Source organism: Elephas maximus, chromosome 10 (genome assembly GCF_024166365.1).
Source record: "Elephas maximus indicus isolate mEleMax1 chromosome 10, mEleMax1 primary haplotype, whole genome shotgun sequence".
Taxonomy (NCBI): Eukaryota; Metazoa; Chordata; class Mammalia; order Proboscidea; family Elephantidae; genus Elephas; species Elephas maximus.
Window position 1 is genome coordinate 46,087,975 of NC_064828.1, and position 14,579 is coordinate 46,102,553.

At 38.7% G+C, this 14,579-nt stretch overlaps 1 protein-coding gene across 12 annotated transcripts in view; it reads left to right on the forward strand.

Annotated features, from left to right (window-relative positions):
• The window catches only part of NPAS3 (neuronal PAS domain protein 3), a 966,848-nt gene that overhangs the window by 814,098 nt on the left and 138,171 nt on the right, over window positions 1-14,579 (forward strand). For all 12 annotated transcript variants that reach the window (XM_049897603.1, XM_049897590.1, XM_049897591.1 and 9 more), the window contains one exon: window positions 11,446-11,620. In XM_049897603.1, coding sequence (XP_049753560.1) covers window positions 11,446-11,620 — 175 coding nt within the window. The remainder of the gene's footprint in view (window positions 1-11,445; window positions 11,621-14,579) is intronic.

Consider the following 14,579-nt stretch of genomic DNA (forward strand, 5'->3'; position numbering starts at 1 on the left):
ATTGAAATGATAAATTCACAGTTGGATTTTGATTGACTCTTAATCCAATTTTACTTTTGGTAAGTTTTCACCCTTCTCTTCCCACCCACCCACCCCCCCAACCTTTCTCAACCAATATATTTTTTGCTCTTCTGTTGCTTTTTAAAGCAAAACTGATGGGGTATGGTAAAACTTGAAGGTTTTGATAAGTACATGTATAACTTGTCGAATGAATTGGTAGATTTAGTTAAAATCAGTAAAGCACCACACTACAAGCAATTGGTGTGGCTAATTTCCAGTGTAAAACTGCTTCTCTTACAGAAGCAGTGTTTATGGTAGTTGACTGTTGGTTTAGAACCTGGAGCAAAGCTTTGAAAGAGTTTTCCAGTTACTCAGCTATACCACTATCTCTAGATGACAGGGAAAGGTGGGGATAGCTAAGGTATTTGGTGTTGGAAGAGCAGATGACATACCTTGAGTTTTTGTGATTGCTTAGTCAAAAGAACATTACCCAACTTCTCCTCATCTTGAGTTCTGCCTTTTCTGGGAGGAAAAGATTGGGTGACACTAACATTACTAAAGTCTCTTTGAAGAAGGAAGGAGCTGGATCAAAAATTGTAACATGCATGAGCAAGAGAAGGTACATAGGTTTTGTGCTCACCCATGAAGGGAAACCAATCAATCATAAACTGAGGCCATTTGAGTATGCTAGATATGGAAACAAATGAGATTTTGGATCCAAGACTTAAGTATGTGGGACAAGAAGTTAGTTCAAAGTGTGCAATTATTTCACTCTATAGGGTCGCTATGAGTCGGTAATCAACTCGACGGCAGTGGGTTTGGTATGTCTCCGTGAGTCAATTGTTTTTGAGATACAGACTTGAGATGAAAAACAAGATATGACATTTCCCATAAATGATTAAGTGAAGCTGTTCCTCAGTATTTTAAAAGCAAAAAAAAAAAAAAGTTAATGAACACTTAGGGGCAAAATCAATCACTTAGTATTTATTGAGCTTTATGTTTCCTTAATGTCCTAGGCTTAACCAAGAGTAACGTAGCACACCAACCGCCCTTGTAAGTGTAGTTAGATCCCCATTGTGTGTTAGACTGCTCCCATCTTTTCAGCAAAGCCAACTGTCCTTTCTGGTTCTTTTCTCTGTGTGGTGCCAGTGTGAGAGTTATTGTCCTAGAACTACTTTGGGATCACAACTTCCTCTGGACTCATCCACACCAATGCTTGTGAAAGCACAAATCACAGACTAGTAGTAACAGCATTACCTAAGAGTATGTTAAAAGTGCAGAATCTCAGGCCCTGATCTGTGTGTTTCTGGGAACCGCTGAATTTGTATTTTAAGGAAATCCTCAAAGGGTCTTGAGAAATTTAAGAGCACTGATCTGTAAAACTCATCTAGCAAGTTAATCATATACTACGTTGTGCCATCATAGATTTTTGTCGTATCATTTATGTCATCTCTCCAAAGTGGATTATAAACTCCTTGAGGGTAGGTCCGGGGTTCACTCTTTCTTTTTAGCCCCGTAATCTCAAATTACAGAGAGCAAATAATCAATAAATATTTGATTGATTGATTAATTCTATAAGTTTAGGCCTTTTATTCTAAAGACATTCTTCTATTTCTGTTACGTTTTGTTCTCTTGCACTTAACCCCTTTAATATGATCTTTACCTTATCCTAATACTTCATGTTCTGCTCCAGGGATTCTGTGGTTCGAAAGCAACATTGTCCAATAGAAATATATTGCAAACCACATACATAATTTTAAATTTTCTAGTAACTACATTTTAAAAAGCAAAAAAGAAACAACTGGGGTGAGTTTTCAATTATGAAGTTTATCTAATCCTGCATATCTAAAATATTATTAACACCTGAAGCCCCTGAAATAAAAAGCCAAAATATGTGTATGGGATTAAAGTATTTTTCTGGTGAGACAGAACAGAGAATGTATCAGATTCGCAAAAAAATTTTCTCCCTAGCCCCCTGCCACCAGACTCCCTCTCCCCCTACCTCCCAAAATATCTTAAGAAACACAGGTGCTTTTAGCCTCTGGAATGCCTCATTTCTTTTGACCCATTTTCTCTTACTTGCCAGTTCTGTTTACTTTCCCTGTTCTAACAAGACTAACCCACAGTCTGTTATTAAACAGTTGTGAATTTAACTTATTCCTTTCAAATGGCACCTAGAGAGTGCTCAGGGTATTGACTTGCTTCATAGGAAATAACCTCAAACACGACCACAGTTGGTAGTTACAACAGCCAAAATAAAATAGCAATATATTACATCTTTTCCTTATGGTGATTCACTACGAATAAATTACACACTAGGGCCACGGTGCCCACATGGTGTTCAGGAGGTTCCCAAGACGTGCTTAGCCAAATTAAAAGGGAATTTCTAGAATGGTCAGTAATTGATCATAGCACAGTGAGTTTTATTTGTCTTTGTTCTCCTGATGGGATTATTAGCCCCTAAATTAATTTCTTGACACAGGCTAATCATTCACTTTCTACAATGGCTAAAGTATTTTAATACACTTTATGGTTTTTGTTTGTTTTGTTTTTTACATGAGGTTTTCAAGACCCTTCACAAGACTCCTTACATGGAGGAGAGGAACCAGTTGTTTTAAATAGAGCAGCTGTGGCATTGATATAGAAACCCTAGTAGGGTAGTGTTTAAGACCTATGGCTGCTAACCGAAAGCTCAGCAGTTAGAATCCACCAGGCGCTCCGTGGAAGCCCTGTGGGGTAGTTCTACTGTCCTGTAGGGTTACTGTGAGTCAGAATCAACTGGACAGCAAAGTATTTTTTTTTTTTTTTTGGTATGGCATTGATAATAATGTTCCAACCTGAGAAACCAACGTGTCAATTGAGCAAAAGCCTCCTTTTGTTTTGCTTTTTCTTGCACATAAAGATTTCTTGAGGTGTAGAACCAAATTGTCTTTGTTAAGCACTTCTAGTTTTACTGGTCTTTGTTTTTCTGTCAACTGTATCACTTAAACATTGTGACTTAGCTCCTGGTAAGGGCTAACGTTGATGGCCTCCCACCATCAAGTAGCCTCTTTAAAAAAATCAAGAATGATTAGTTTTATTATTTGTGAATATTACTTGTAGACATTGTTGTTATTCCTCGTGTGCATTAAACATATCCAAATTTTTAGTCATATAAATGATATTGTTTTACCGTGACTAGAATAAAATAATATCAAAAAAACAAATGATGCAACTAAAACATGATTTTTATCCTTGTCCAGTCACTTTTCTTTAAAATAGAAGCGCTATTTAAGATCAGGGAAAGACTGAAATTTCAATCTTAGAAGCATTTTCTCCTTTTTCTTATTCACATGACCAAAAGGAGGAGGACAAAATTCACTGAGAAACAAAAACAATTAAACAAAAATTGAGATACATTGATACTGAAGTCTGGCTATGCATAACATGCGTCGCAATGGGTATTCCAGATTTAAATGACAAATATGGAACCATGTAAAATTTGAGGATAATGGATTAACTATGCCAATATCAAGTATTTTATGTTGATTGGCCTCCTTACCACCAAGGTAATGAAGACAGCTTTTAAAGTAACGTCTTACTATTTGTTTGGTCTTCAGAGAAGGGAGTCTGACTTCAGTTAATTTTAGGGTTGTTAATGCTTCTTTCTTGGCATCATTTCCCTTTTTTACTATGATGTAACCTCCAACTACATCCTTTTTTTCCTTTCCAGCATTGTGATACATACTAAAAAGTTGGCCTTTCCTGCCCTACAGACTCTTTAAAATTTCAAAACAATAGGAACTTTGTAAAATAGGGTTTTAAAATATCTTGGTTTAGTCACTTTTACAAATCCCTGGACTCTTTTCCTGTGATGTAATGTCCCCTCAGTACTAAGGCATTCTCTGGATTATTCTTTTCACTGTTGTCTCTTAATGAAAGAGAAAGGGTTTCAATACATGAAAACTCTTCTAAAGCCAATGCTTCCACAACATGAGATGATGGAGGAATACCTGAACCAAGGTTACAAGAAAAAATTGAAGCATACAATTTATTTCTTAAACAGAAAAAAATTGGGAGGTACCTCGAAGGGTTCTTGGATTCATTATTTAACATGCAGACTGTTTTAGCATTTAGACCTGCTCAGTGATATTTAGTGGGAGTCTGTATGATCAGTCTAAGACTTTTGAATATATCGCAGTCAGTGTTGATTATTGTTTGATCAATTCAACTGCTTAGTCATAAAGGCAGACATACTATTCCAAATACTATACCCAAGTCTGAATCAGTGTCTGCAATTAGTGCTTTATTTTCTCTGTCCTTCCATTTCTTCCATAGCCTGCCTTTTCCTTTTTCCTCTCTGAGAACTAGGAAATCCACTGGAATTATCTCCTGGCACTTCTTAATCAAAGTTCAGGACCAGTTATGCAGTATTCTCTTTGGGTGTTGTTATTTGTAAAGCCTCCAGTCAGGCACTCCAGGGGTTATAGAAGAGTATGTAAAAGAAACAAAAGCAAAAGAAGTACTTTGCCTCACTGATTCCCACAGGAGTAGAAATGTTTATTTCAGAGGAAAAAATAAACACGTGATGTGGTATCTTTTAGCTCAAATCCTTCTCAGGGAAGGCTATGTTAACGTATCTATAAGAAGAGAGTAGACTCGTTTTCTTTTTTGATGACATTGAAAGGATTTTTCATTCTACCTCATCGTTCTGATATAGAACCTTTCTTTCTTCTTGTTCTACTAATTTATGCATGTATTTCTGTAATGGACCCAATGCTTTTATGCGTTTTTCTTCAGATAAGTCAGCAAATACATAGAATGCGACAGAACAGTAAAGAACATCAAGTTTCTGTCAAAACTCCTCATAAATATTCATAGAGTTCTGCAATACATAGAAAGTTATGAAGATGGCATTAAGATACTAGTAAATCCAAAGAAAACCTATGCTAATCAAGCTATCACATCTTATTATATTTTATTCTTTTATCACTTTATTATCCTTCAATAATATAAATGTGACCCACAAAAAAACTACAAATCCTAACCTGCCATAGTGAGATAGAATTTCAGTCTTAACCTGGGTCAGAATTTTCTAACCAGGATGTCAGGGTCTCATGGTACATCTGAAAGCCTAACCTGAGAGCTAGATTTCCAAAGCACTTGCCACCAACATAATTCTCTCTCAGACGTGGCCTCCTATGCAAATATTGCCGGCAGTCCCCATGGGACCAAGGCCTGGCTGGAAGAGAACCCCTGCGGAAGGGCTTAACAAAGATCACCTCCAGTCTTCAGCATGGTCGCAATACCCTCAAGAAATTTTAAAATCCAACATCTTACAAAAGGCTTAGGAAATACTGCCTTAAATGTTAGAATTTAGATGATCCTTTTTAAGTAATAAAATTGAACTTTGTATTACTCCTAAAACTGAAATATTTGTAAAGAGAGATACATCTTTAAAATTGGCTTTATGATCTGTCTTTATAAGTATATCCTCTTAAAAAAAAAAAAAAAAAGTCGTTCCAATATAGAGATGACTTACAACATCGCTGCCTGTGTCCTCATTTGTACCGAAGCCGTTCAATCAAGGGAGCGCTGAATTCAATGAGTTGTACTGTTAGTACATCACTGTAGTTAAAAAGTATTGCTCACACCAGGGGGCCAAGCAAAGGCTATTGACATGCTTGCTTGATGTATGAAAAGACAAATTAGTCCCCCATCCTATCTACCAGCAGGGTACAGTGACCTGACATGGAAAAGTCAACTCAAACCACTGTATAATATATTTACATTTTTTTTTCCAGGAAACTTCAGAGTTACCAAATCAACTGTGTCTAGCTTGCAAATTACATGCAAGCTAACAGACTGTGAAATAAATTTGCAGATGGCTGTGTGTTTTTTTGCACAGTGGTTAAGAGCCAAGGCTGCTAACCAAAAGGTTGGCAGTTCAATCCAACAGCCGCTCCTCGGAAACTGTATGGGGCAGTTCTGCTCTGGCCTATAGGGTCTCTATGAGTCGCAATTGACTCAACAGCAAAGGGTTTGGTTTTTTCTTCTTTGATGTGGTTTTTAGCTTGACTGCATTTTTTTTGTATGCAGGATGGCACCAGTGACTACAGTTTGCTCTGGAAAACTTTTTGTAGCATTAGATGGGGAAAAGTCAGGGAGAACAGAATTTAAACAAAATGCTGTTTCTGGATATAGTTGTTTATTACTCATGCCTATCTGCCAGCCCTGACTGATGCATTCTCAGCTGTTTTCTAGTACACTAAGCAATGTGAGAGAGTGATTTCTCCTTTAGAGTCACTCAGCTGGAGTCAGGTTGGACCCAATGGGCGAGGTCGGAAATCATCATGCTTACTTTTCCTTCTAGTGGTAGAGAAACAATTCAAAGTCCCACAAGTCTGTTTCTTGAGTTTAGCAAACAGAACATGTTTTTTTTTTTTTTTTTACCACCATATAAAGTAGTTGAGTTTACTATGAAAAATGAAGAGGTTCTCACATATGCCTTAGAACGAAGTTTGCACTAATCAGAACATACTATTAAGGTAAAAAGCTATACCTTTTCATTATGTAGATCATAATTAGGGATTGAAGATAGAACCAATAGTCAATATAAAATGAAATTTCCGTAAGTTTCTGTTGTTGGTGATTTCAAGGAAAAGTTAAGAAAAAGTAATTTTTATTGAACTATTTTACGATTCAAAAGGAACACTTGTGGCTCAGTGGTTAAGTAGATTTGGCTGCTAACCGAAAGGTTGGCAGTTCGAACCCACCAGCCACTCTGCAGGAGAAAGATGTGGCAGGCTGTTTCCATAAAGATCACAGCCTTGGAAACCCTATGGGGCAGTTCTACTCTGTCTTATGGGGATACTATGAGTTGGAATGAACTCTACAGCAATGGGTTTGGGTTTTTTTTTTTTTTTTTTTCCTGGTATGTTACAATTCAGGTAATGAGGACTAGAGGTGTGAAAGAAGTTGGAAACTAACCAGCCAAACACAGTTGTGCCAAAGATTGGGAAATCACCTATTACGAAAGTAGCTACTATTCTCCTAAAAAATTCCTAGAAACCTGCCCTTTTCCGCTATGTACATACATGGGGTCACCATGAGTTGAGGATGACCCAATAGCAACTTCTTTGTAATGTATGTGATATACACACACACAATTCTCTATTAAACTCAGGGTCTATAGAGGAAGGCCTAGAACTTAATGCATATGGCAAGTACTTACTGGGAATGAAAATATTGTGGCGCTATATTGTAACTCATTAATGCTATAACAATAATACCCATAAAAAAATCCATTGCCGTCGAGTCAATTCCGACTCATAGTGACTCAATTGGACAGATTAGAACTGCCCCATAGAGTTTCCAAGGAGCACCTGGTGGATTTGAACTGCCAACCTTTTGGTTAGCAGCTGTAGCTCTTAACCTCTATGCCAACCAGGGTTTCCCTAACAACAATGCTATAAATAATATAAAAGAACCAACCTAAACTTGTCAGAGTCAAGCATAAAGCATTTTTTCTCAAGCCTAAAAACATTTATGATACGCCAACTATATACAAGACAGTGGTTCTAGTTTTCACAGGGCATAAGCTTTGAAAGAGTTGATAACTGGGCATTGAAGGTACCAAATTAACTACAGTAATATTAGATTGGAACTCTGTTTTTCCTACTTGAAGCTAACATGAAGTAATGTCTACTCACCAAGTAAAAAATTCCCAGTCTTACTTTCTGCAGTCTATTTTGAGGCACAGAATTTAGTGGCAGGAAATACGAGTTCTAGTCTCTGTCTTAACCTAGTCAGGCTTCAGAAAAAAAACAGACAAGGGTTTAGTGGGAAAAGCAGTGAACTAAGAGTTAGCCAATTGGGCTTACAGCCCTGGTTCAACCACAAAATAGCTCGTAGACTTCAACAAGCATTTTAACTTCTAGGAACCTTCGAGTTTTTACCTATGAAATAAGGGAGTATTAGTAGATGGTTTTTAAGGTCTTTTCCAGCTCTAAAATTTAATTAAGCAAAGTGAAAACAGTATGAGAAATGTGGAAAGTGTTAGAGAAATCTAAGATGTGATGATAGAGATGGTGACTCAAGCTCCGTATATACGTAGACTTTTGGCAACTCACACATCTATGTTAGTTTAGTACACCTGCTTTAGTGCCTCCTTTCGGCCCAAGAGTCCAATGGCAAAGCATTGGATTGGCACGTTGCCTACCGTCAGTCCCCTCCCTTCATGGTGCTCAATGTTCCCTCTTGAATAAAGGTGAAATTGAAGGAAACGGGGGCTCAGAGGTCTCTGCTCAGCCTCTGTGGCTGCTAACGCACTACCTTCAAATTGTAGGTTGCGTCAAGCAGAGTTTGGACCAAATCTCATCTCTACCACTTACCCTTTTCATTATTCAGTTTCTTTTTCTATAGAAGGTGGATAATCATACAGCAGCTCTAAAGATTCTTATGAGAATTAATCGAAGCAAAATATGGAAAGGATCTGGCACACAAGTAGGTAGATGCTAATATTGTGAATGTTATATTTGAGGCTCAAAGTATGTATCTCCCCTGCTGATTCAAGCAGGTTCTCAAGTGACCATACATACCCTAACCACCCGTTTCTGAAGTTACATAGGAATGAACATACATCCCTGCATGTCATCCCTTCTTATCTATGAAGTTACAGCAACAATAGCAGGCATTTTGTGGTGCTTATATCTTACAAAGTGATTTCCTGTGCGTGATTTTATTGGATTTTCAAAATTAGGCCATGAGGCAGGTAAAGTGGGTACTGCTTTCATCCTGCTCTCAGAACCACTGTCTTGACCATTCCCATGGAGTTGTACTTCAGGAGTGCCGCCCACTTAGAATACAATGTGAGTGGTCTCCCCCGGAGCCATGCAGAGCAGCCATACTGTCACTTTTAGGGTAGGAAACAGAAGTTCAGGAAGGTTAAATAACTTACCCAAGGTCACACAGCCAAGGAGGAAAAGATCCTGATCTCAAACACAGATTATGACTCCAAATAGCTTGTGCTTTCCTCTAACTGTACATGGAGATTATGATAAACCCAAATCCATTGCTGTCGAGTCAATTCTGACTCCTAGCGACCCTAGAGGACAGAGTAGAACTGCCCCATAGGGTTTCCAAGGAGTGCCTGGTGGATTTGAGCTGTTGACCTTTTGGTTAGCAGCTGTAGCACTTAACCACTACGCCACCAAGGTTTCAGGAGATTATGATAGTGTGTCAAATTCCCCATGCCTACTTCTCCATCTGATATTAGGCTTTGAGTTATCTTGGCGGAAGATCCCCTGAGGCCACTGAACGAGAAGGCCCTCAGCATGCCATAATGTGATATGGCATATTGGATGTGTAGTACCCGAGATGTCATTATATGGAAAGGAAGTACCTGCACATCCGAGTAAACCAGGCTGTGGCGCTAGTGGTCTACTCCTTCTTTCTGTAAGTCTGGCTTACATGAATATGCAATAACCAGCACCCCTAAAAACCCTATTGTATCTCCCACTGTGTTGCCATCTTATCACAAGCTGTGGCTTGTGCCAAAAGGCACGTTGCAGTATTAAGTAAAAATTAAAGAGTTTGGGAAAAGTAATTTTATTACAGCGCTGCCATTGGACTCCATGCAAAATGAGAATGACTTCCTCATATTCACTAATCCCCAAACAAAATAACCATCAAGAAATATTAAAACACACATTTTATTAGTTTCATTTAAGTTCTTAATTGCTCAAAGTCAGTTTACCCATTTATTGCTGTGTGAAATGCTTAGAGGCAAGGCGCACATTAAAGGGATTATTTACATGTAATCCCTCCCTCCCAGAGGATAGGAACTGATCACTTATGAATCCTGATTTATGCTCTGAAACAATACCAAATGGAGGAAATAGTTATTGTAAAATGATATAGTCAGTAGTCGAGTAATACAGTAAAGAAGAGTGTAATTTAATAGCAAAGACAAAGTGCCTCATTTTCAGTAAAAGTTATGCAAGCTCTTTTCAGGAAGAGCTATTAACCAAACTGAATTTAGCCTCCCATTTTTCTGGCTCTACCTTTGCTAATTGATAGATGTTGAAGATGTGTAACCTGTTAAGATTTTAATCAAGTGGAGTCTGGGAGTAGATGTGATCATTTTACCGGGAGTTCTGAGAATAATAATTACTCTGGGTATTACATGCTCTTTGACAGTTCACCCACTGCCAGAATGCCTCCCTGGCAGCAAAAAGAGTGTGGACACTTGGGTGGCATTTGGAGAGATGCTGGGAATTACACAGGAAAGGAACATGAGGTAGGAAGGAGTTCTAGGTAAATATCCACCAAGAAACTTGTGAAAATATGAAGGGCCGGCTGTTCTGTGGTACACCATAGCTGGCCTGACACCATTAAACTCCTGAGGACTGGGACACCCATTAGTGACCTGGAAAAGAGCATTTCCTTGTCCTGTTGCTGACACATCTCTCCCTGTTGTAGTACCTGTAACCCTGATACATTACGTTAGAGAGTATTACTGCTATTCTTGAAAGGAGATAAGAGTTACAGCATCAGAAGAGTACAGAGATAAGGCCAATCCTTACCAGCAACTTGTGCCCCCTCGGACGGTGCCCAGCCCTGACCAGGACCATGCCTGACAACACCAAAGTGGGCAGCGCCCCCGTCTCAGGCTGACACTTTCTGATATTTGAGATCTATTCTGTACCTTTAGAGTCAGCCTAATACCAAGAGTACACAAAATAAAACATTTTTTAAAAAGCCCTTAAGGAAAGGAGAGCTGTACCATCTGTTTTATTAGACTGAAGGCAAAACAAGCTGATACCAGCAAAAAAAAAAAAATGGCTGCCTCAGACCCCAGCTGACCTTTTTTGCATGGAAGATCCTCCATATGATTACTGAGCTAATGAGTAATATTTAATGAAAACATTATGTCTGTCTTTGCATATACTCATAAGCAGCACTTCTTACATTTAAATTTACGTAGAAATAAGCTGACATGTGTAAAAATGCATCTTGCAAATCCATGTATTTTAAGGAAAATACTAGTCTGATATCTCTGGCTGTTTTTATACAAAGCCTGGAGCTGTCAGTGAGAAAACTGTAGAATTCAGTCAATCACCCAGTTGACACCAAACAGGAAAGCATTTGATGATGCACAGATAAAACAGCAGCATGCGAGGCCGACTTGTCCACACGCACAGAATGTTTTAGCTTTATGCAAACAACAGTGTATGAGAAAAACTAGGCTAAACAAATGCTAAGTAAATAGGTATGAAAAAAATCTTTCTCCTTCAAGTTCAAGAATCCTTAAGTATTTGAGGATGAACACTTAGAACCAGGACTGTTTCTGGGACCCGTGTAGATTTCATTTGCGAAACAGAATCTGAACCACAGTGATGCTGAATTTTAAAACCGGAAAAAGCCTCTGACACCTCTTTCCCACCCTTTCTCTTCCCTATCTAGGTGGAGCTGACAGGAAGCAGTGTCTTTGACTATGTCCACCCCGGGGACCACGTGGAGATGGCGGAGCAGCTGGGCATGAAGCTCCCGCCTGGGCGAGGCCTCCTCTCGCAGGGCACTGCCGAGGATGGAGCCAGCTCAGCATCTTCCTCCTCTCAGTCGGAGACCCCCGAGCCAGGTGGGAATTGCAGTCCCAGTGTGTGGATTGGTGGGCAGGACCTTTGCCAAATGATTGCCTTCATATAGCCAGTGTGAAGCGATTATAGCGGTATTTAACAATTCCATGCAGCTTTCAGTCCCTTGCAGTAGTTAAATAAGGAAGAGATTTGAAAATAAAGAGACATTTTAATAAGTATAATCCAGAGATCTAATTTCAGTTGAACAATACATATAGAAGGTACTAGTGCCTTTAGTTTCTCTTTCAAATGACTGGAGGAATACGGTTCCAATTTGGAACGCCTTCTTCCTTTCATTGTTACCATGGTTAAGTGCAATGCATTTGTTTATTATTCAGCAAAACCTATGGCTGAGGCTTTTTGAATGTTAGGTTATGGGGAATGAAAAGTATTGGGGTACTTGCAGAAATCTTGGCTTTTTTTTTTTTTTTAAAGCATCAGAAGGTACTTGAAAGATGTGAACAGATAAATTAAGGCTAAAAAGAAAACAGAAATGGCTACATTTTAAACTGCCTTTCCACCCTCAGTATTTAATTAGATCAATTGTATAGAGGAATGAACAGAGGTGACATTCCTCATTGGGATTCCTTCCAGGACTCTTATAGACTTTGCATTCAGAATGTTCCCATTTTCATTGTGTTGTACTGATGATAATTTAAGTATTAGGGGAAAATCCATTTATAAATTAAACAAAATGACTTGATATCCATCAGTCCCCTAGTTCATCAAGCTGTTCAAACACGGGGAAGATTGGCTGGTCGGCCTGGGTCTTCCGAGAGCACTGGTAATTAGATCTGCGAAGGATTTATTCTTTGCTGATTGGGGCTTTAAATTAATTGAAGTTCCACATTTGTGGTTTTGTCCTTTTTGTACTTTTTTAGAGGAGATATTTCATATTCTTGTGTGGTGGAGTGCTTGGCCAAGCAGCAGTGGTTTAAATGTTAATTTTTCTCATGAGAAGTTTAAGATTTTTAATGAATCAAGGCCTGATTTGAAGTGCAAAGTTTTATTTACTTACTTGGGAAATTATTTTTGCACTCTTTAAAGATGTTTGTACTTTTCTTGAGCTATTGTTTTAAAACAGATCCGCAACACACACTCACAAAAGAAGAAAAAAAAAACTATCTTAAGATTAATGTTAAAATATCTCTATGCGCTTCCAAGAAAAACACTTTAATTTAGCCTGCTTAGAAATAATCACAGTATGCTGACTCACAAAGAAGGGGAGAAAACAGGTTTTTCTCTTTTGGAGGTATTTTAAGTCCACGTTTCCTTGTCGGAATGAACTACAGCTTCTGAGGCCCTATCCCATAGCATTATTCCATAGCACTGGTGAGCATCTTTCTCCAATGAGCCCATGCGTGAGAAAAGGGAATATTTAAGACTACTTTCTACTATTTAAAAATGAAAATAACTGTGTTCACACAGTGGGGGGAGGCATATATTCTTACACCAAAACTCACTGACTAGATATGTCAGAGAGAAAATTGGAACTGCTTTTCTGTCGTTTACCACCAGATGCCATTGAATTGATTCTGACTCATAACAACCCCATGTGTGATGACCCCATGTTTGTCAAGGTAGAACTGTACTCCATAGGATTTTCAGTGGCTGATTTTTTGAAGCAGATCACCTGGCCTTTCTTCTGAGGCACCTCTGGTAACTGAAAGATTGGAGGTTCCAGTCAGCAGCCAAGTGTGTCAACTATATTATACCACCCAGGGACTCCTTTTAGTCATTAAAATGTTCATATTTAAGAGGTGGTCCATGAGACAGCTTTCTAGTTTTTCATTCTAGATTTGGATTATATTACATGGTTTACTCATGACTCTTAAACCCTTAAAATAATTTAACTTTGTAAGCCTTAGTATGAAGGAAGGCCTTAGGAAAGTAGACTTTGCTTCTTTGAATCAAGTTTAAAAGGACCTCCACCATCCCTTGATCCAATCTCCAACCCAATGCAGTCATCCCTGTACAGCAAGACCAACAGGTGACCTTGCAGTCTCTGCTTGAACTCACCCCTGCTAGGAAGCTGTCTAAATTACAAGGCTGCCTTTGTTGAGAAGTTCTAATAGGTAGAAAGTTATTCCTCATGTGGGCTGAAAATCTAATTTGCTGCCAATTCTCCCCGCTGATCCATGATCTGCCTTCTGGGGCCATGTTGCGGATTTACTCCCTCTCTATCACAGCCTCTCTGATATGTGATACATCAAATCTCTCATCCCATTACCCATGACTTTTCCAGGTCAAACAACCCTATTTCCACAACTATTATTCCATGACATGTTTCTGAGACCCTCACCAGCCAAGTCACTGTCCTTTGATTGTGTTTCAGTTTGTCGGTGGCCCTCCAAAAATACAATTCAGAAAACTGAGCACAGCCCTCCAGATACATTCTGATTAGTACAAAACAGGGGGGCTGACATCTTTCTCAGTGTACACTGCTATACATCTATTAATGCAACATAAGGTTGAATTAGGTCCTGTTGGCAGCCAGATCACATTGTTGATTCATATTGAGCTTGATGTCTCCCCAAACATATGTTGAGTGACTTGTTAGTTGGAGGAACTTGGATTAGGAGGAAAAAAAAAAAAAAAAACCCAGAGTCCATAAACCGGTTCTGCTAGGATATCATCCTAAACTAAAATGAAATCAAGCTGGTTTAAGATTTAATATTAAAACTCTGATAAATTCCATATCTTCTATGAATCACCACCATGCATAAAACAATGCTAGGAACAATGTCAGAACTCAGTTCCTACTTAGAATCTTTTCATTCTGTTTGTAGGAGAATACATGTCCCCTTCAACTGTTACTGTCCTTCTCTCCTTTCAAGTCAGTCCATTCATGGATCATTTAAAAGTGTCATACATTAACTTGGGTTTCTTTCTCCTGCATTCCCACACTGCCCTTAGGCATTCTAACGAGTGAAATTGAAAACACTGCTTTCTGCACCCCTT